This window comes from Bufo bufo, chromosome 2 (genome assembly GCF_905171765.1).
Source record: "Bufo bufo chromosome 2, aBufBuf1.1, whole genome shotgun sequence".
Lineage (NCBI taxonomy): Eukaryota > Metazoa > Chordata > Amphibia > Anura > Bufonidae > Bufo > Bufo bufo.
Genome location: NC_053390.1, coordinates 529554044 through 529577711, shown reverse-complemented (window position 1 = coordinate 529577711; position 23668 = coordinate 529554044). Strand labels below are relative to the sequence as shown.

Here is a 23668-nt window from a genome sequence, read left to right as displayed (position 1 = left end):
TTGCAGAGAGAGCCGAGTCTCTAGGAGTAATGGCATTGCCAACATTGCACCTAGAGGCTTAATTGCATATATTAAAACATCATTTTTCTCAGCAATGCGGGCACACATGACCATGGGACCAACACAGATGCCTTCAGCTGCCAAGCGCACATGTAAGGCTACTTTAACACTAGCGTTTTTGCAGATCCATCATGGATCTGCAAAAATGCTTCCGTTACAATAATACAACTGCATGTGTGGCGAAACCAACCTCGCGACTGGGTGGTGGAGAAGCCTGGTTGCCAGCCTCTTGCCCCAGGATTATGGGCCCTCTCATCAGCCCATGCTAAACTTAAACCCCATGGCGATTTGACTGTGTTTGTGGCATCTGAGCGCTGTTTGGATATATTGAGCGCTCAGATCCAAGCCATCTGGGGATATGTTAAATGTCTATGTTTACTGTAATGGTTGGGACATTGTATATTTGAGTAGTGATTTCTCTCCTATTGTCTCCATGTGTGTATTGGCGATTTCCCTTTTGTCCTAAGAGATAATTGAATTACTCCTCGGTTGTCTCCAGGACAGAAGACATTGTGTATTCTCCTGCCTGTGATGATTACATTAACCCATTGTGTAAGGTAATTGTATCACAGGCAGAGGGGAAGATTTTGTGTGGGAGTGTTTTACTGTATTGTACGTGTTTATTGGTTGTTTTTACAAAACCCTGTGGGTGGTAACCTTGTTGGAAAATGTGTATAAGACAATGCTTGTGTGTTCAACATAGAGCCTCGTCTCATGTGTATGAGGATTGCTATACGCTGTATACTCCCCTGGCTATAACTCTTAGCTCTTGTAAGAGCTGTTTCTGCTCTCTGGATTTAGGAGAGGTTCACCCACTGGAGCCTGGAGCCTTGTCGTAGGTCCAGGGTGGGAAGGAGACGGTGAGACCTCAACCAAGCTTCGGCGGTTCGTGGGGTCTGCAGCGCTTACGGTGTCAAGTGGAGTGCATGGAGTCCTCGGGAAGCACTAGGAGCATCCATCGACGGAGGTACCCGGTCGGGGTGCCAGGAGATCCGTTACAGCATGCATCCATCATGAACAGATCCGGTTGTATTATGTCCTCTATAGTCATAACGAATCCGTCTTGAACACCATTGAAAGTCAATAGGGGACGGATCCGTTTTCCATTGTGCCAGATTGTGTCAGGGAAACTGATTCGTCCCCATTGACTTACATTGTGTGTCAGAATGTATCGTTTGGCTCCACTCCGTCAGGCGGACAGCAAAACGCTGCAGGCAGCGTTTTGGTGTTCACCTCCAGAGCGGAATGGTGACTGATTGAGACAAACTGATGCATTCTGAGCGGATCCTTTTCCATTCAGAATGTATTAGGGCAAAACTGATTCATTTTGGACTGCTTGTGAGAGCCCTGAACGGATCTCACAAACGGAAAGCCAAAACGCGAGTGTGAAAGTAGCCTAACAGGTCAGCTAGTTTCATAGGTAAAAATCTGCTGACAGATGCTGGCAGAACTAACAGCATTGAAATCTTTAGTTCCCAAGCCTTACCCAAGAGATCATTCTGAGGTATCCAGTCATACAAGATTGTGTTCTCCCCTAATGTAGCTGGTCTTTTTCCACTGTATCTCCAGATTACCTGTTTCAATAATACAATAATTAATAATTATATGACAGAGGTGTCTTATTATAATTCTTATAGGTTCCATTAGGGGCAGTCAAGATTACCTTCTGCGGCAACTGGCTCAGGGCACTAGCAATCACGTTACTTCTTTCATCTGTCAGGTTTTTCACCATAGAGCCAAGCGAGAATACAATGATGCCATGTTCTCCTGAGCTTTGTACAATCTTTTCCATATCCTTAGTGAACAAAATGCATTCTGTTATTATCTCACTTTATGATCCAGTTTTCTAAGTGATATATACATGCACATAGTCAGGTTTTATTGCTCGTATTGCAGTGTGTTTGCCGTGTGAAGTTTGGCCTGCTATCTCCTTGTAGATAGGCTCTGAAGTAATCCGTCCCTCCCTTCTTTCTGTGCCTGGCAGCCATTTTTAGATTATGCCTTTGTACTATGAACATCTCTTGTTGAACCCTGTGGCTTGCAATGTCAGTCTTAATAATATCGTGCCTTTTTTTTCGCAGTTGATAAAGTTGGTAAAATATTAATTGGCATACCTATCCATGACTAACCATGCCCACATTTCCAACTACTTTTCAGTAGCATTTGTTCTCCTCATAATCTGTTCTAATATTTGCAACCGGCGCCTCCCCCTAGGGCCCTACTATATAAAACGCGTCCCAGGTGTAGGAATTGCCCAGTGGTATAGTGCGGCCTGAAATGTCTCTTTATGGGTGTCACGGTGCTCCTACCTGGATATGGCTGGACCCCAGGCTTTGGCTCCGAAGCAATAAATAGGGGGAATAATTGAGGGATAAAAGAATAACTTGAATCCAGACCTTGAGATGAAGTTCAATGGCAGCTTTACTTTGCATAAACATTCTCCAAAACGGTTTACAGGCTTTATCTTTGTTCCACCAGGCTTTAGCATGAAACTGGCAGGCAAACTCCACCCTGCTACATCTGTTTCTCTCTGAATCTGCTGCACTGACTGGCTGGCTGTATAACTCAGCTTCTTCTGTATTCTGCACTTCAGTTTGTAGTCTGACTCTAGGTTATGCCAGGGAACTTTCTTCCTGGCTCCTGAGGCTTCAAGCTTTGGCCTCCATGGCCATCAGAGCTTAGGGTGCTCTGGATTGCGTTGGCACGTCCAGCAGAGACGTGCCCCTGCACACCCTTCTCCTAGCTGAGGGTAAGCTAAACTGACTCTAACTGGTCCCCACCCTTCCTGCAGGAAGTAGGACAAGCCCACTTCTCTCCAGAGGGGAGTTAAAATGGAATGGAAAGCTCTGCCGTGTTTGCTGCCACCTGCTGGTGAACCAGGCACATTACATAAACATAACAGTTACAAAACAGGATTAGGAATGCACAGTGTGGAGGACGTGGACAAAATGCATAGATGACATTGGTGTTAGCCTAATAAAGACAGTAGCAGGGTGCAGCAGTGGTAACACCACTCTGGGGTGTTACATATTTGTCTATGGAAATTTAATGGCTTGACTTTATTCCACTTACCTCTGGCAAAGGCTTTGGTGGTTTACAGTGCAGGCCCCCTACAAACTCAAAGTTTGGAAGGAATGGTCGTGGGTACTCAAAATCCCAGTATGTCCGAATGAGCCAAATTTCAGCTTTCCCCATAATTTCACACAATGTTGTTGGCCGACCTATTAAAACAAAATACATATTTGCAATGACATGTATTAAATAAGTATTGGATGACAGGCATTAAAGGGGTTGTCTGGTTTCTGATATTAATGACCTATCCTCAGGATGGGTCATCAATATCATACCGACTCATGGCACCCCTGCCAATCAGCTGTTTGAATAGAACGCAGCGCTGCATTCTCTTCTATGTTTACTTGCTCGCGTTGACATTAAAGCGATGAGCAGGTGTAAGGACATCTCCTCTGTCCCATTCACTTTAATGGTACAGAGCAGCTGTGGTTACACTCAGTCCCATTCAAATGAATGGGACGAAAGAGCTGTAATCACACATGCTCGCCAGTGCAATGTCAACAGCGAGCAGGTAAACAATCAAGAGAATGAAGCCCCCACATTGTCTTCAAACAGCTGATCAACGGGGGTGCCGGGAGTCATACCCCTGCTGATCTTATATTCATGACCTATCCTGTGGATAGGTCATCAATAGTGGTGAGCGAAGCAAGCTTCAGATGCTACATCCGAAGTCGCTTCATGCAAAACTTCGGAACACTAGTCATTAATATTGGAAAATGGACAACCCCTTTAACAATACCGATATTGCAGAGTATTTTATGTAAGTTGAATGATCTTGGAACAAAAGCATGGTGTAGCTTAACTTTTGCATCCACCTTGTTGGCTCTTTCTGAGGTACTTACTGTCAGTCTGCACTTTCATAGGGCACACTAATGTAGATACTGATGTGGATCTGACTTGATCCACGTTTAAAGGGTTCTTCGAGACCGGGAACCCCATTTGATATGACATGATAGACCTGAGCCCTAGAAAGGTAGTATAGGTCTTTAAGTATTGATATCTCAGAGTTAGGGCTCATAGACACGACCGTATGTATTTTGCGGTCCGCAAAAAACTGATCCGGGCGACGTCCGTATGCATTTTGTATTTTGCACAATGGAACAGCTGGCTCCTAATAGAACAGTACTATCCTTGAATGGTTCCGCATATGGACACGGAAAGAAAATACGTTCGTGTGCGCGAGCCCTTAGGCCCCTTTGCAGACGAGCGTTCCTCCCGCAGCGAGTCCGCATCGCAGCTCCCGGCCTGACCTCCCAGCACTGACGGGATTCACATAACATTATATTGCTTTATGAGGCTATGTAACCCTTACAGTTCTGGAATGTTTTGGATAACACTGGCAGCATTATGTCAGTGTTATCCAATACATTCCAGAACTGTAAGGGTTACATAGCATCATAAATCAATATAATGCTATGTGAATCCCGTCAGTGCTGGGAGGTCAGGCTGGGAGCTGCGTTGCGGACTCACTGCGGGAGGAACGCTCGTCTGCAAGGGGCCGTAGAGTCTTAGAAATCAATATACAATCAGTGTATTTGAACATTTATAATTCTGTGATTCTCAAACTGTTGTGAATTGCATACTTTGGTGGGCTTCAACCCTGCTAGCATATATAGTGACTACTTCAATAATTTGATTTGATCCCAGTCTGAAGGTGTGCTGGTGGTTACTCATTAGCCACACTCGTGAGATTATTTCAGTGACATACATTTGAACTTTTGCCAGCCACCACATGTACATCATATATCCGGCAGTTCAACTGCTGAAAAAAACACCTACTTTTCTGACCATAGGAGTAGAAAAGTGAGTAATCAAGAAACCATGAAATAATTAGTAGAGCAGGGAGATATGTGTTGTATATTATTCTAAAGTAATGCGTTTTTGTACTCAGAAATCTTGCAAATATAATTTTTCTGGTTAGCCAGTGAAGGTATCACTCCTAATAAGTGTTTTACAATGCAAAGTAATTTGTGTAAAAACAAATAAAAAGTAAGATTGGAGCATAAATGATATTTACCTAATACCTCGCTGTAATATTGATTCCAGGACGGTAAAATGACAAAATAAAATATGGCATCTTGAGATAAATAGAAAACAGCATTTTTTAATCTTTCAACAAAAGACATTTTATCAGTCAGCTGAGTCATTGTACCGGGCACATAAGAATATGGTGCTGGGATGTGACCACAGTGTCTCTCCATGACATTGCCCATTGAGAACCTAAAGGAATAGACAAATGGGACTCCAATGATCTCAGCAATAAGTTCGCCACATGGAGCCAAGGGATCCGCCACCAGGATGTCAAACTTTTCCTCCTGTAGCTTATTCAGTAGTACCTTGTTCTTTATAATACCGTCACACACAAGGCGTTCCAGTACCTCAGAGTCCGCCAAGGCCTTATTCATTCTTGTAAAGAAGTCCCAATACGACATGTTAGGCAGTTCATAAATCCATATGCGAAGAAATTCCTCCAGAAGCTCTTCATTTTTCTCTTTGTCAAATGAAACTGGAAACACCTCAAACCGTAAAGCCGAAGTTTTATTGGTGTCCATGATCATGTTGGCTGAATGAACCAGCACAGTAACCTCATGGCCTTTGTGCGCAAGCTTCTCGAGGATGGTGTTTAGATTCATAAAATGGCTACCATCTGTGGGCCATGCTAGAATTTTTCCTGGGGAAGCTGTGCTGAAGAAGCTAATATGCAGCACAAGTATAACTCCTGCCCAGAACATGCTGAAATCCAAGTGTAGATCCAGAGCAGAAATGCAGCGAACACCACCCTGCAGCCAGTGTTTATCAGGAAATCACGTGCTAGAATAGACTTCTGTAAAATAGTTTGCTTTAGCATTGGATGAGAGAATTCTCTCCAGGTTTTCTGCTCTTGATGCTCCACCTACAGGTCATTTGATTTCCATATACAGCTTGTTACAGTCTTCACTCTGTATTACTACATTTTTATGTTTAATCACTGCATACTTTTAAAGAACACAGCAGATGATGAGTGGTGCAGGAATTTAAAGAATATGGGTGGAATTTTTCATCTGCAGTGTTTTTTGGTCAGTTTTAAGGCCTATTTCACACTGGCGTCACTCGTTTCGGCAGGGGAACAGCCTGCCGGATCCGTAACTACAGTGTACATCCGTGAGCTGCTGGAAGTCCGCCCGGCCTTATTCACATGCAGCGGTATTTGCCCTGCATATTTGCCGTGCTGCGGCCGGATCTCCAGCGCTCCCGATAATAGTGGATGGGGCCGAGCGGACTTCCGGCAGCTCACGGATGTACACTGTAGTTACGGATCCGGCAGGCTGTTCCCCTGACGAGTAACGCCAGTGTGAAAGTAGCCTAAGTCTGTCTCGGGTTTGTGCGGTTGCACTTAATTTATGAAATGGCACACAGGAATAATGATTTTGGCGCGCGTGAGATGCAGTTTAATGAATGAGTCTGACACCAATCAGTGAAGGTACACCAGGTGGTTTCCCGATGTGGAAACATTTTTGCGAGTTTTGTGAATGTCACAGAAGATAAATGAGACTTAAAAGGGTTATGTCCTGATTGATGTAAAAAAATGAAAATCAAAACTAGAACCAGCTCTGAACCTCACATGGATCCAAAGATCTCCACATTTACAGCTCCAAATGCTCTGCTAGATTACGTATCTATAGCCTGGCAGCTCAAGGATGTATCCTTTCTGCTGCAGATCTCTCTCTTTAACTGCCAGAGCTTCAGCCAACAGAAGATAAGGCTAGTGACACGTGAAGATTTAAACTGAGCATGTGCGGCCATCTCAGTGAGACGGACAAAAAATAAGGAAAATAACAAACAGCAGGTGGCGCTGTACAGATACACTTTATTGAATAGCTCACTGGCTATGCTACATTTTAAATTAAATGCAATTACAAAAGTATTCAGTTTCAGGTGCCGGTTCGAAAACTGTAGAATTAGCTTCATAACACAACCCTTTAAAAGTGATCTAATCTGTAAACTTGGCTTTAACCCCAGCCCACTTTTGAAAGTGGCGCAGGGTGGTGCAGGAAGGCAAAAGTTGCAATATTTAGCAGAAAAAGTCACCAGCATTTGCGACATTGTAACTCGAAAAACTGGCATACCAGATTTCTTACTTGTCCTTCTAAGCTTCTATCTGCACAAGGCAGTTGTGGTGGCACCAATGCTCTTCTGCCCCATTTATTGGCATAGCTATCAGGGAAGCAGCTGCTTCAAGGCCGAGCGCAGAAGGGGCCCGGGAGCAGTCACTGTGCTTCATCAACCCGGGCCCTGTCAGAGCAGCTGTCTTTTCCTGCACCTAAAGTCAGGTTCTGAGTCCTGCACTTGTACTGCACTAATCTGACACTGACATTACTCCACCTCTCCCCCTCCTCAGATCTAAAGCTGGACTGTGACCAGCATTAGGACGGTCCGATATGGGTGGAGCTGACATAGCTCCGTCCCTTTTCATACCTGCGATTCCAGCAGCCTGAACCTTCTATGCCCAGCTTTCCCAGACTGTTCTCATGTCTCTGCACATGTGACGTGCAGTACAATAGGAAAGCTGGGTGACACATTACATAATGTAATGTCATCCAGCTTTTCAGCTATCCTGCATGGCACAAGTGTGGAGGCATTAGAGTATGCGCAGTTGGAGGGGGAAGGGGGTCACTCATGTGCCATGTTAAGACAGCAGGAAAGCTGGATGTCTACATTTGTGTATTGTATATGAGTGCTTTCATGTGGTGACTGTGTGTATGAATGAGTCCATGTATTTGGTGACTGCGTATGAATGTGTCCATTTATGTGATGACTGTGTGTATGAATGCATCCATGCATGTAGTTATTTTGTATGAATGCGTCCATGTATGTGGTGACTGTGTATGAATGCGTCCATGTATGTGGCGAGTGCCTTTATAAGTACATCCATGTATGTGGTGAGTGTGCGTATGAGTGCGTCCGTGTACGTGGGGAGTTCATGTATGAGTGTGTCAACGTATGTGGTGACTGTGTGTATGAGTGCGTCCATGTACGTGGGGAGTGCATGTATGAGTGCATCAACGTATGTGGTGACTGTGTATTAGTGTGTTTATGTATGTGGTGAGTGTGTGTATGAGTGCGTCAACGTATGTGGTGACTGTGTGTATGAGTGCGTCCATGTACGTGGGGAGTGCATGTATGAGTGCGTCAACGTATGTGGTGACTGCGTGTATGAGTGCATCCATGTACGTGGGGAGTGCATGTATGAGTGCGTCAACATATGTGGTGACTGTGTGTATGAGTGCGTCCATGTACGTGGGGAGTGCATGTATGAGTGCGTCAACGTATGTGTTGACTGTGTGTATGAGTGCGTCCATTTACGTGGGGAGTGCATGTATGAGTGCGTCAACGTATGTGGTGACTGTGTATTAGTGTGTCTATGTATGTGGTGAGTGTGTGTATGAGTGTGTCAACGTATGTGGTGACTGTGTGTATGAGTGCACCTATTTATGTGGTGAGTGCATGTATGAGTGCCTCCATGTATGTGGTGACTGTGTGTATTAGTGTGTCTATGTATGTGGTGACTGTGTGTATGAGTGCCTCCATGTATGTGGTGGGTGTGTGTATGAGTGCCTCCATGTATGTGGTGTGTGTGTATGAGTGCGTCCATGTATGTGGTGAGTGCCTGTATAAGTGCCTCCATGTATGTGGTGACTGTGTGTATTAGTGTGTCTATGTATGTGGTGAGTGTGTGTATGAGTGCCTCCATGTATGTGGTGACTGTGTGTATTAGTGTGTCTATGTATGTGGTGAGTGTGTGTATGAGTGCCTCCATGTATGTGGTGACTGTGTGTATTAGTGTGTCTATGTATGTGGTGAGTGTGTGTATGAGTGCCTCCATGTATGTGGTGACTGTGTGTATTAGTGTGTCTATGTATGTGGTGAGTGTGTGTATGAGTGTGTCCATGAGAGAACTGTATAGGACACCTGTGGCTGCAGTATGAAAGGTACAGAGTCTAAAATACTTGTGGTTATGTAGAGGTAAATCAGACATGTCTATTATAATTGCAGCATAGGTTTAAAGGGATTAAGTTAAATATAAACTCCGTCAGCAGCTATATAAATGTTAAAAAAAACTATAAAGTCATGCTAAAAATGACAGTAAAATAAATAAATTAAAAAAGTCACAAATTAGTCGACAGAACTATTTATTCCGTCATGAATGACGGAAAAAAAACGAACAGTTATTTGTCCCCATGGACGTTTTGAATTCCGTCCGAAAATTCCGTTATATTCCGTTAAAACTCTGCTATAACAGAATTCCATAACACGAACCCGCCCGTAGCCATATGAGTGGGGTTTGCACAGGAGGAGGGAGTTTGCAAAGAAGTGTGTGTATGGAGCCCGTAAAAAAATTAGCTGTGAGGCCAAGCAGTTTTAGCCAGTGGACTCACTGCCTGTCTTCCTGGGTCCACGTTTTAATACAAAGAAAGGTCTCCTGAAGTTTATGATCCTCCTACTAAAAGGGATTGTGTCATTTCAAGTGGCATTTATCATGTAGAGAAAGTTAATACAAGACACTTACTAATGTATTGTTATTATCCATATTGCCTCCTTTGCTGGCTGGATTCATTTTTCCATCACATTATACAGTGCTTGTTATTATGGGTATGACCACCATGCAATCTATCACTGCTGGATTGCTGGGTGGTTGCAACCATGGAAACGAGCCATGTAAAATGTGATGGAAAAATTTATCAAGCAAGGAAAGGAAGCAATATGGATAATAACAATACATTAGTAAGTGCCTTGTATTAACTTTCTCCTCATAATAGATGCCATTTGCTGAAGTGACACAACCCCTTTGTTTCAATAGTTTTTTATTGAGTTTAACAATATACAAAAAAAAAAGCATCGGGCTTTCCCGACGACAAATAATAGAAAATAACAAAAGAAACATTCTTCAGTACGAAGAAACCGATATGCTTTACACGTACTAGAAATGCCTGCTGTCAGCAAGAAAATTATTGAGTTGAAATAAGTGGCCACCAATGTCTTATACAAATACCAATGGCAAGGTGTCTGCTATTCAAGCCTGTTTACTTTTGTAGATGAATTGGTTCAAGACCAAACAGTTGGCAGGACTATGGAGTCTCTAAAATTGAATACTATATGGGGAACTCGCCCATGGCTTCCAATTTTGGAGGAATCTATCATACCCCTCTCCCCCCATAGCAATAATTCTTTCATATGAGTATGTGATGTTAAGTGCAGCTATCAATTCAGAGATGACCGGTAGGTCTGGGGTTTTCCACTTTCACAACAGTAATAATTTTGCTGTCACACAGAATATACAGAGTATGGCCCTTAGGCGGACAGGCAGGGCATCCACTCCTATCAATTACAGGACTAGTTGCGGTGACCATGACGTCCCATAAAGCCCAATTCTGGCCCATAATTCTCTACAGTCGGACCAGTACAATTGAATCTTAGGACATTGCCATAATATATGGAACAGGGTTCCTTTACATCCGCAACCTCTCCAACATAGATCAGATACTGAGTCGTACATAAGAGCCAGTTTATCCGGTGTGTAATACCATCTTAATATAGTTTTAATTGCTGATTCTACATGGGAAACGCACTTCAGATATTTGTCTATCATTCTAAGGGCCTGCATCCATTCCGTTTCAGAAATAGACAGATTTATATCTTTATCCCATGCCACCATCAGGTGAGAGCGTTTAAAAGACCCCGAGTGGAGAATGGAATTATAAAGGGTTTTCAAACCTTTCACATTGCTCGTAATATACAATTTAGCTAATTTGTCCATTTTCACACCGGATGGCTGCAGGTCCTGTAATAAATGGCGTATCTGGAGATATTTGAAAAACTCCCGGCTAGGGATAGAAAACTTTTCTCTGATCCATTGGAATGGTTGCAGTACACCATGAATTAACAGGTCCCCCACCTTATGTATGCCGGCTGATGCCCATGGTGACAGATCTGTTTGAGGAAGTAGTGTCCGGAGCAGTGAAAAGGGGAGAGAGGCAATTGTGGGGGGAGCGTCAGCATCTGCTAAGATATGATATTTGGACCATGCTTTCAGTGATGCCAACACCGTCGGGCCTAAATTTTTGGGAGTAGGGATCTTCCAAAAAGGCAAGTTTAACAACCCCTCCAAAGAGTACGGGGCAGCTTGAGAGGCTTCCAGGGCAAATCCTGGGAAGGCTGTGTCCATCCCTTCAACATGGAAACCAAGGAGGTTATATAGTACAATTTCAAATCTGGCAACGCTAGTCCTCCCATACAGCGTTCCCTGGTCATAATATCTCGGGCTATCCTGGGGTGTTTCTTGTCCCAAATATAATTAGAGAGGAGTAAATGTGCTCGGGTAAAGAACCTTTCTGGGATGGTTATAGGCAGAGTGCGATACAGATATAGAAACTTAGGAAGAATGAACATTTTAAATGTAGCAATCTTCCCCATCCATGAGGTGTCAAGTTTGGCAAATTCTCAGAGTTCCTTTTCTGTGGAGAGTAGTAAGGCGTCATAATTTTGGGTATATAGCAGGCTTTGGGTAGAGGACATATTGACGCCTAGGTATTTAATGCTATCAAGCCGCCAATCAAAGTTCCATGTGCTGCGAAGGTTCACCACTAGGTGCTCTGACATATGAATAGGTAAGGCTTGCGTCTTTAAGGAGTTTAGATGGTAATATGAGAGGTCACCGTAAATGGAAATCTGGGCCATAACCTCCTTTAAGGATTCCATTAGATTTGTTAGGGTCAAACATACGTCATCTGCATACAAGGATATGACATGAGAGCCTCCACCTATATTAACCCCTACTATACGGGAGTCCTGTCTAATTGCCTGGGCCAGTGGTTCCATGGCTATTGTAACACAACCCCTTTAATGATATTAGTTATTCTACTTCTTGTACTGGGACAGTCTATGAAACATCTGCTTTATCCTGGTTGCATGTCTGAAATATTAAATGATATCTTGAAATATATGTAAAAATAATGACAATTTATCACTGTATTTATCAATCTGGAGACGTAGGGGAGCAGGAGTAGATTCCTAGTGCAATGTGAGCTAAAATTTACAACTTTTGTACAGCAGAAGCTTCACTGTACTGACTGGGTCTGAAATTAAAGGGGTTGTGTCACTTCAGCAAATAGCATTTATCATGTAGAGAAAGTGAATACAAGGCACTTACTATTGTTTCATTATTATCCATATTGTCTCCTCTGCTGGCTAGATTTATTTTTCCATCACATTATATACTGATTGTTTCCATGGTTACAGACCACCCTGCAATCCAGCAGCAGTGGTTGTGCTTGCACACTATAGGAAAAAGCGCCGTCCTATGTAAGCTCCCACGGTCCCGCCACCAGTGAGGCACAACTTTCGCACTGTTACTGAATATGTAGTGTAAAGATTACCAAACCGACAATGTGTACAAAATGACTGACTCCTTGGACTATGAATTGTACACTGGGGTACCAGCTGACACAGATGTAATGCATAGAGGAGACCCTTGGATGCAGCCAGACTGTTCCAGTTCCATAACTTGTTTATTTGATGACTTGTGTGAATTTTTGGCTGTACATTTCTTTAGTGGCTGTTACTGAGACATGGTTCAATGGGAGTAATGACTGGGATATAACAATACCAGGGTTCTCTCTATATAGGAAAGACAGAGAAGGCAGAAAAGGGGGAGGGGTGGCCCTGTATGTGAAAGATAGCATAAAATCGAATTTAATACAAGTTAGCGAGACCAATTTAGAGTCAGTTTGGGTTACCTTGCAGCTTGATAATCATAAGGTAACTCGTGTAGGTGTGATATATAGACCACCTAGCCAAGTCAAAGAATTAGATGATCTACTAGTTGAGTAAATGGGAGACTTTAATCTTCCTGATGTAAACTGGAAAACCAAAATAGCTAGTTCTGCCAGGAGTACAGATATTCTAAATTCCCTACTAGGATTATCTCTACAGCAAGTAGTTGAGGAGCCAACCTGGAGGTCATTTTAGATTTAGTATTCACAAATGGGTATTTGGTATCTGATATTACTGTAGGGGAAAGCTTGGGATCTAGTGATCACCAGTCAGTGTGGTTTACTATAAGTACAGTGACTGAGTCACACCACACAAAAACAAAAGTTTTAGATTTTAGAAAAACTGACTTTTCTAAAATTAGATTAGTGGTATACGAGTCCCTATCAGATTGGAACAGTTTCAATGGAGTCCAGGAGAAATGGGACTACTTAAAAGTAGCACTATTGAAGGCAACAGATAATTGCATTAGGCTTGTCACTAAAAGGGAAAAAAAAGGAAGAGACCACTGTGGTACTCAGAAGAAGTGGCCAAAATCATTAAAAACAAAAAGATAGCATTTAGTAATTATAAAAAAAAAAACAAGGATGACAGGCAAATTTATAAGATTAGGCAGAGAGAGGCCAAACAAGTTATAAGAGCTTCTAAAGCACAGGCAGAAGAGAAATTAGCTCAGTCAGTGAAAAAAAGCGATAAGACATTCTTCACATACATAAATGAAAAAAGGAAACTAAAACAAGGAATTACCAAATTAAAAACAAAAGAAGGAAGGTATATGGAAGAAGATAAAGAACTAGCTGACTGCCTCAATGAATACTTCTTTTGAGTTTTTACAAAGGAAAAGGACCTCAGTTAGGAAGGAAGACTAATGCATCTTTTGATGCATGTGTCTTTACAGAGGAAGTGGTTCTAAGTCAGCTGTCTAAAATTAATACAAATAAGTCACAGGGGCCTGATAGGATACACCCAAAGCTATTAAAAGAGCTTAGCGGTGAACTAGCAAAACCATTAGCAGATTTATTTAACCAATCACTGGTAACAGGAGTCGTCCCAGAAGATTGGAAATTAGAAAATATTGTGCCCATTCACAAGAAAGGTAGTAGGGAGGAATCGGGCAACTATAGGCCAGTAAGCCTGACATCAATAGTGGGGAAATTAATGGAAACCATAGTTAAGGAGAGGATTGTGGAACATCTAAAATCCCATGGATTGAAAGATGAAAAACAGCATGGGTTTACTTCAGGGAGATCATGTCAAACTAATCTTATAGATTTTTTTGATTGGGTGACTAAAATAATAGATGGCGGAGGTGCAGTAGACATTGCTTATCTAGACTTTAGTAAGGCTTTTGATACTGTCCCACATAGAAGGCTTATCAATAAATTGCAGTCTTTGTGCTTGGACTCCCATATTGTTGAATGGATTAGGCAGTGGCTGAGGGACAGACAACAGAGGGTTGTAGTCAATGGAGTATATTCAGACCATGGTCTTGTTACCATAGGGGTACCTCTGGGATCTGTTCTGGGACCCCAATTGTTTAATACAGTCCTGATCAAAAGTTTAAGACCACTTGAAAAATGGCAAAAAATCTTATTTAACATGGCTGGATCTTAACAAGGTTCCAAATAGAGCTTCAACATGCAACAAGAAGAAATGAGAGCGAGACAAAACATTTTTTGAGCATTCAATTTAATGAAAACAACGAATAAACTGAAACAGGCTGTTTTTCAGCTGATCAAAAGCTTAGGACCACATGCCTTTAAAAGGCCAAATCTGTGCAAAGATGTGGATTCATTGTCATTTTCTGTCAGGTAGTCACATGTTGTGATGGCAAAGGCAAAAAAACTCTCCCTTTTTGAACGTGGTCGGGTTGTTGAACTGCATAAGCAGGGTCTCTCACAGCATGCCATCGCTGCTGAGGTGGGACGCAGTAAGACAGTCATTTGGAATTTCTAAAATTCTATGATCCTGAGGGTTATGGAACAAAAAAGTCAAGTGGAAGACCCCAAAGAATTTCATCAGCACTGAGCCGGAGGATCCAATTGGCTGTCCGTCAAGACACTGGACGATCCTCGACCCAAATTAAGGCCCTTACTGGTGCTGACTGCAGCCCCATAACCATCAGACGGCATCTGAGACTGAAGGGCTTCAAAAACAAAAAACGTCTTTAAAGACCTCGTCTCCTTGAACGCTAAAGAACTGCTCTTTTGGACTTTGCAAGAGAGCACCAAACATGGGACATTCAAAGGTGGAAGAAAGTTTTATTCTCTGATGAGAAAAAATGTAACCTTGATGGATTCCAACGTTACTAGCATGACAAGCAGATCCCACCTGAGATGTTTTCTACACGCCACAGTGGAGGGGGCGCCATAATGGTCTGGTGTGCTTTTTCCTTCAGTGGAACAATGGAGCTTCAGGAATTGCAGGGGCGTCAAACGGCCGATGGCTATGTCCAGATGTTGCAGAGAGCATTCCTCATGACTGAGGGCCCTCGTCTGTGTGGTAACGACTGGGTTTTTCAACAGGACAACGCTACAGTACACAATGCCCGCAGGACAAGGGACTTCTTCCAGGAGGATAACATCACTCTTTTGGCCCATCCTGCGTGTTCCCCTGATCTAAATCCAATTGAGAACCTTTGGGGATGGATGGCAAGGGAAGTTTACAAAAAGGGACAACAGTTCCAGACAGTAGATGGCCTTCGTGCGGCCGTCTTCACCACTTGGAGAAATGTTCCCACTCACCTCATGGAAACACTTGCATCAAGCATGCCGAAACGAATTTTTGAAGTGATAAACAATAACGGCGGAGCTACTCATTACTGAGTTCATGTTTGGAAGTTGGATTTCTGTTTTGGGGGGGTTTTGTTTTTTTTTGGAGGTTTGATCCTAAACTTTTGATCAGCTGAAAAACAGCCTGTTTCAGTTTATTAGTTGTTTTTATTAAATTGAATGCTCAAAAAATGTTTTGTCTCACTCCCATTTCTTCTTGTTGCATGTTGAAGCTCTACTTGGAACCTTGTTAAGATCAAGCCATGCTAAATATGATCTTTTGCCATTTTTCAAGTGGTCTTAAACATTTGATCAGGACTGTATCTTTATCAGCGAAATTGCAGAAGGCCTCGATGGTAAGGTGTGTCTTTTTGCTGATGACACAAAGATTTGTAACAGGGTTGATGTTCCTGGAGGGATACATCAAATGGAAAAGGATTTAAGAAAACTAGAGGAATGGTCAAAAATTTGGCAACTAAAATTTTATGTTAGTAAGTGCAAGATAATGCACCTGGGGCGTAAAAACCCAAGAGCAGAATATAAAATAAGTGATACAGTCCTAACCTCAGTATCTGAGGAAAGGGATTTAGGGGTCATTATTTCCGGAGATTTAAAGGTAGGCAGACAATGTCATAGAGCAGCAGGAAATGCTAGAGAATGCTTGGGTGTATAGGGAGAGGCATTACCAGTAGAAAGAGGGAGGTGCTCATGCCGCTCTACAGAGCACTAGTGAGACCTCATTTGGAGTATTGTGCTCCGTACTGGAGACTATATCTCCAGAATAATATTGATACTTTGGAGAGAGTTCAGAGAAGAGCTACTAAACTAGTACATGGATTGCAGGATAAAACTTACCAGGAAAGAATAAGGCCTCTTTCACACGGGCGTCATGTTTTTTGGCCGGATAAGATGCGGGTGCGTTTCGGGAAAATGCGCCATTTTTCCCTGTGAGTGCAAAACATTGTAATGCGTTTTGCATGCGCGTGAGAAAAATCTACATGTTTGGTACCCAAACTCGAACTTCTTCACAGAAGTTCGAGTTTGGGTTAGGTGTTGTGTAGATTTTAATATTTTCCCTTATAACATGGTTATAAGGGAAAATAATAGCATTCTTAATAGAGAATGCATAGTACAATAGGGCTGGAGGGGTTAAAAAAAATAAAAAAGAATTTAACTCACCTTAATCCACTTGTTCGCGCAGCCCGGCTTCTCTTCTGTCTTCTTCTTTAACCCCTTAAGGACTCAGCCCTATTTCACCTTAAGGACTTGGCCATTTTTTGCAAATCTGACCAGTGTCACTTTAAGTGCTGATAACTTTAAAACGCTTTGACTTATCCAGGCCGTTCTGAGATTGTTTTTTCGTCACATATTGTACTTCATGACACTGCTAAAATTGGGTCAAAAAAGTTAATTTTTTTGCATAAAAAAATACCATATTTACCAAAAAATTTGAAAAATTTGCAAATTTCAAAGTAACAGTTTCTCTACTTCTGTAATACATAGTAATACCCCCAAAAATTTTGATGACTTTACATTCCCCATATGTCTACTTCATGTTTGTAGCATTTTGGGATTGATATTTTATTTTTTGGGGATGTTATAAGGCTTAGAAGTTTAGAAGCAAATCTTGAAATTTTTCAGAAATTTACAAAAACCAAATTTTTAGGGACCACTACAGGTCTGAAGTCACTTTGCGAGGCTTACATAATAGAAACCGCCCAAAAATGACCCCATTCTATAAACTACACTCCTCAAGGTATTCAAAACTGATTTTACAAGCTTTGTTAACCCTTTAGGTATTGCACAAGAGTTATTGGCAAATGGGGATGAAATTTGAGAATTTCATTTTTTTGCCTAATTTTCCATTTTAACCCATTTTTTCCACTAACAAAGCAAGGGTTAACAGCTAAACAAGACTGTATCTTTATTGCCCTGACTCTGCCGTTTACAGAAACACCCCATATGTGGTCGTAAACTACTGTACGGGCACACAGTAGGGCGTAGAGGGAAAGGTGTGCCGTTTGGTTTCTGGAAGGCTGATTTTGCTGGACTGTTTTTTTGACACCATGTCCCATTTGAAGCCCCCTGATGCACCCCTAGAGTAGAAACTCCATAAAAGTGACCCCATCTAAGAAACTACACCCCTCAAGGTATTCAAAACTGATTTTACAAACTTTGTTAACCCTTTAGGTGTTGCACAAGAGTTATTGGCAAATGGGGATGAAATTTGAGAATTTCATTTTTTTGCCTAATTTTCCATTTTAACCCATTTTTTCCACTAACAAAGCAAGGGTTAACAGCCAAACAAGACTGTATCTTTATTGCCCTGACTCTGCCGTTTACAGAAACACCCCATATGTGGCCGTAAACTACTGTATGGCCACACAGCGGGGCGTAGAGTGAAAGGTGCGCCGTATGGTTTTTGGAAGCCAGATTTTGCTGGACTGTTTTTTTGACACCATGTCCCATTTGAAGCCCCCCTGATGCACCCCTAGAGTAGAAACTCCATAAAAGTGACCCCATCTAAGAAACTACACCCCTCAAGGTATTCAAAACTGATTTTACAAACTTTGTTAACCCTTTAGGTGTTGCACAAGATTTAATGGAAAATAGAGATACAATTTCAAAATTTCACTTTTTTGGCAGATTTTCCATTTTAATATTTTTTTTCCAGTAACAAAGCAAGGGTTAACAGCCAAACAAAACTCAGTATTTATTGCCCTGATTCTGTAGTTTACAGAAACACCCCATATGTGGTCGTAAACCGCTGTACGGGCACGCGGCAGGGCGCAGAAGGAAAGGAACGCCATACGGTTTTTGGAAGGCAGGTTTTGCTGGACTGGTTTTTTTGACACCATGTCCCATTTGAAGCCCCCCTGATGCACCCCTAGAGTAGAAACTCCAAAAAAGTGACCCCATTTTAGAAAGTACGGAATAAGGTGGCAGCTTTGTTGGTACTAGTTTAGGGTACATATGATTTTTGGTTGCTCTATATTACACTTTTTGTGCGGCAAGGTAACAAGAAATAGCTTTTTTGGCACGTTTTTTTTTTTTTTTGTTATTTACAACATTCATCTGACAGGTTAGATCATGTGGTAATTTTATAGAGCAGGTTGTCACGGACGCGGCGATACCTAATATGTATACCTTTTTTTTATTTATGTAAGTTTTATACAATAACTTCATTTTTAAAACCAAAAAAAGTTTTAGTGTCTCCATAGTCTAAGAGCCATAGTTTTTTCAGTTTTTGGGCGATTATCTTGAGTAGGGTCTCATTTTTTGCGGGATGAGATGACGGTTTAATTGGCACTATTTTGGGGTGCATATGACTTTTTGATCGCTTGTTATTACACTTTTTGTGACGTAAGATGACAAAAAATGGCTTTTTTTACACCGTTTTTATTTTTTATTTTTTACGGTCGTCACCTGAGGGGTTAGATCATGTGATATTCTTATAGAGCCGGTCGATACGGACGCGGCGATACCTAATATGTATACTTTATTTTTATTTATGTAAGTTTTACACAATGATTTCATTTTTGAAACAAAAAAAATCATGTTTTAGTGTTTCTTTAGTCTGAGAGCCATAGTTTTTTCAGTTTTTGGGCGATTATCTTGGGTAAGGTATGATTTTTGCGGGATGAGATGACGGTTTTATTGGTACTATTTTGGCGTACATGTGACTTTTTTGATCACTTTTATTACCTTTTTTGGGAAGTAAGGTGGGCAAAACTTCAATTTTCTCATAGTTTTTATTTTTTTATTTTTATGGTGTTGACCGTGCGGGGAAAGTAACATGACCGTTTTATAGATCAGGTCGTTACGGACGCGGCGATACCTAATATGTGTAGTGTATTTTATTTTTTTAATTTTTATTCAGTGATGAATGTTTTTTTTTTTATCTTAACTTTTTTCACTTTTTTTAACTTTTTTTTTTAACCCAGACCCACTTGGTTCTGGAAGATCCAGTGGGTCTGATGTCTGTATAATACAGTACAGTACAATATATATTGTTCTGTACTGTATTTTACTTACACTGAACAGATCTATGCTTTCAGCATAGATCTGTTCAGCACCATGGACAGCAGGACGCCTGAGCAGGCGTCCTGTTGCCATGGGAACCTTCCCCGTCTGCTCAGAACTTCGCAGACGGGGAAGGGTAAGCACAGGGCTGAGGGGGGCTCTCTGGGGGCTCTCTCCGTCTCCATCGGGGGGCTGCAAAGGCACAGCAGCCCCCCGATGGAGAGGGAGGGAGCTCCCTGACCGACGACAGTTAACTTTTTCCATACAGCGGTCCGTACGGACCGCGGTATGGAAAGGGTTAAACGGCTGACATCTGCACAGATGTCAGCCGTTTATACCAGGGTGCCAGCTATGTGCTGGCACCCTGGTATAACCACTAGAAGCCAACGATCGTTCATGGGGAGGCGGGCGGGGGATCGCGATCCCGCCTGCCGCACCGCCCGCCTCCCGCACCGCCCCCACCGCATGCGACACCCCCCCCGCACCACCCGCCGGCATAAAATCGTGCAGGGGTGCAGGGGGGGGGTGAAAAATATTGATTATAGGCACTCAAAAGTTTCTGATCCCCGCGGTCAGGGACCGCGGGCATCAGAAACTGCAAAAAGCGCAGCAAACCGCAGGTCTGAATTGACCTGCGGTTTGCTGCGATCGCCGACACGGGGGGGTCACATGACCCCCCCTGGCGTTGTCACAGGATGCCGGCTGAAGGATTTTAGCCGAAATCCCGTTCCGTTTAACCCCTCGGGCGCCGGAATACTGATTTCAAGTTAGGACGTACCGGTACGCCCTGAGTCCTTAAGGACTCGGGAAATAGGGCGTACCGATACGCCCTGCGTCCTTAAGGGGTTAAGGAATAGGACCTTTGATGACGTCACTGCGCTCATCACATGATCTTTTACCATGGTGATGGATCATGTGACGGACCATGTGTTGAGCGCAGTGACGTCACCACAGGTCTTTTTCCTACTGCACAGCAAAGATGAAGACAGAAGAGAAGCCGGGCTGCACAGACAAGTGGATTAAGGTGAGTTAAATTATTATTATTTTTTTTAACCCTTCCAGCCCTATTGTACTATGCATTCACCTCACGCATCGCACCCGTGTGGAAATCTCGCCTGTCTGAAAGAGGCTTAACCACCTCAGCCCCCAGTGCTTAAACACCCTGAAAGACCAGGCCACTTTTTACACTTCTGACCTACACTACTTTCACCGTTTATTGCTCGGTCATGCAACTTACCACCCAAATGAATTTTACCTCCTTTTCTTCTCACTAATAGAGCTTTCATTTGGTGGTATTTCATTGCTGCTGACATTTTTACTTTTTTTTGTTATTAATCGAAATTTAACGATTTTTTTTGCAAAAAAATGACATTTTTCACTTTCAGTTGTAAAATTTAGCAAAAAAAACGAGATCCATATATAAATTTTGCTCTAAATTTATTGTTCTACATGTCTTTGATAAAAAAAAAAAAATGTTTGGGTAAAAAAAAAAATGGTTTGGGTAAGGCCTCATGCACACGAACGTTTTTTTTCACGGTCCGCAAAAACAGGGTCCGTAGGTCCGTGATCCGTGACCGTTTTTTCGTCCGTGGGTCTTCCTTGATTTTTGGCGGATCCACGGACATGAAAAAAAAGTCATTTTGGTGTCCGCCTGGCCGTGCGGAGCCAAACGGATCCGTCCTGAATTACAATGCAAGTCAATGGGGACGGATCCGTTTGACGTTGACACAATATGGTGCCATTTCAAACGGATCCGTCCCCATTGACTCAATGTAAAGTCCGGAGTCCCTTTTATACCATCAGATCGGAGTTTTCTCCAATCCGATGGTATATTTTAACTTGAAGCGTCCCCATCACCATGGGAACGCCTCTATGTTAGAATATACTGTCGGATATGAGTTAGATCGTGAAACCTCATTTCCGACAGTATATTCTAACACAGAGGCGTTCCCATGGTGATGGGGACGCTTCTAGTTAGAATATACTACAAACTGTGTACATGACTGCCCCCTGCTGCCTAGCAGCATCCGATCTCTTACAGGGGGCCGTGATCAGCACAATTAACCCCTCAGGTGCCGCACCTGAAGGGGTTAATTGTACTATCATATCCCCCTGTAAGAGATCAGGGCTGCCAGGCAGCAGGGGGCAGACCCCCCCCCCCCCCTCCCCAGTTTGAATATCATTGGTGGCCAGTGCGCCCCCCCCCCTTCCTCCATTGTAATAAATCGTTGGTGGCACAGTGTGCGCCCCCCCCCTTCCTCCCTCTATTGTAATAATTCGTTGGTGGCACAGTGTGCCCCCCCCCCGCCTCCCCCCCCTTCCTCCCTCTATTGTAATAATTCGTTGGTGGCACAGTGTGCGCCCCCCCCTTCCTCCCTCTATTGTAATAATTCGTTGGTGGCACAGTGTGCCCCCCCCCGCCTCCCCCCCCTTCCTCCCTCTATTGTAATAATTCGTTGGTGGCACAGTGTGCGCCCCCCCCCCCCTTCCTCCCTCTATTGTAATAAATCGTTGGTGGCAATCATTGGCCCCCCTCCCTCTATAGCATTTTCAACATTGGTGGCCAGTGTGCGGCCTCCCATCTTGCGCCCCCCCCCCCCCCCCCCCCCGATCATTGGTGGCAGCGGGTTACTAGCAATAGTACAAGATTCATACTTACCTGGGAGCTGTGATGTTCGTGTCCGGCCGGGAGCTCCTCCTACTGGTAAGTGACGGTTCATTTAGCAATGCGCTGCACAGACCTGTCACTGTCACTTACCAGTAGGTGGAGCTCCCGGCCGGACACGAACATCGCAGCAGCAGGTAAGTATTAATCTTCTACTATTGTACTATTGCTAAGTAACCATGGCAACGAGGACTGTAGTAGCGTCCTGGTTGCCATGGTTACCGATCGGAGCCCCAGCGAATAAACTGGGACTCCGATCGGAACTCCGCTGCCACCAATGATGATGGGGGGGAGGGGGGGGGGGGGGAGATGGGAGGCTGCACACTGGCCACCAACGTTGTTAATGCTATAGAGGGGGGGGGGGGGGCAATGGGGGGCGCACACTGTGCCACCAACGATTTATTACAATAGAGGGAGGAAGGGGGGGGGGCGCACACTGTGCCACCAACGAATTATTACAATAGAGGGAGGGGGGGGGGGGGCCGCACTGGCCACCAATGATATTCAAACTGGGGAGGGGGGGGGGAGGGTCTGCCCCCTGCTGCCTGGCAGCCCTGATCTCTTACAGGGGGATATGATAGTACAATTAACCCTTTCAGGTGCCGCACCTGAAGGGGTTAATTGTGCTGATCACGGCCCCCTGTAAGAGATCGGGTGCTGCCAGGCAGCAGGGGGCAGTCTTGTACACAGTTTGTAGTGTATTCTAACTAGAAGCGTCCCCATCACCATGGGAACGCTTCTGTGTTAGAATATACTGTCGGTTCTGAGTTTTCACGAAGTGAAAACTCAGCTTTGAAAAAGCTTTTATGCAGACGGATCTTCGGATCCGTCTGTATAAAAACTAAACTACGGCCACGGATCACGGACACGGATGCCAATCTTGTGTGCATCCGTGTTCTTTCACGGACCCATTGACTTGAATGGGTCCGTGAACCGTTGGCCGTGAAAAAAATAGGACAGGTCATATTTTTTTCACGGCCAGGAAACACGGATCACGGATGCGGCTGCAAAACGGTGCATTTTCCGATTTTTCCACGGACCCATTGAAAGTCAATGGGTCCGCGAAAAAAAACGGAAAACGGCACAACGGCCACGGGTGCACACAACGGTCGTGTGCATGAGGCCTAAAAGTTATAGCATTTACAAACTATGGTACAAAAATGTGAATTTCCGCTTTTTGAAGCAGCTCTGACTTTCTGAGCACCTGTCATGTTTCCTGAGGTTCTACAATGCCCAGACAGTACAAACACCCCACAAATGACCCCATTTC

The 23668-nt window shown here is 43.4% G+C and overlaps 1 protein-coding gene across 3 annotated transcripts in view; it reads right to left on the bottom strand.

The window, feature by feature from the left end:
- The window catches only part of LOC120989703 (UDP-glucuronosyltransferase 2A2-like), a 45285-nt gene that overhangs the window by 5602 nt on the left and 16015 nt on the right, over positions 1–23668 (bottom strand). The window contains exons 2-5 of one of the 3 annotated variants that reach the window (XM_040417965.1): positions 5150–5779; positions 3133–3281; positions 1724–1855; positions 1547–1634 (exon numbers count right to left, since the gene is read on the bottom strand). In XM_040417965.1, the coding sequence (XP_040273899.1) occupies positions 1547–1634; positions 1724–1855; positions 3133–3281; positions 5150–5779 (999 nt within the window). Of the gene's footprint in view, positions 1–1546; positions 1635–1723; positions 1856–3132; positions 3282–5149; positions 5915–23668 lie in introns of those variants that run through there. The other 2 variants (XM_040417964.1, XM_040417963.1) reach the window with 2 other exon arrangements.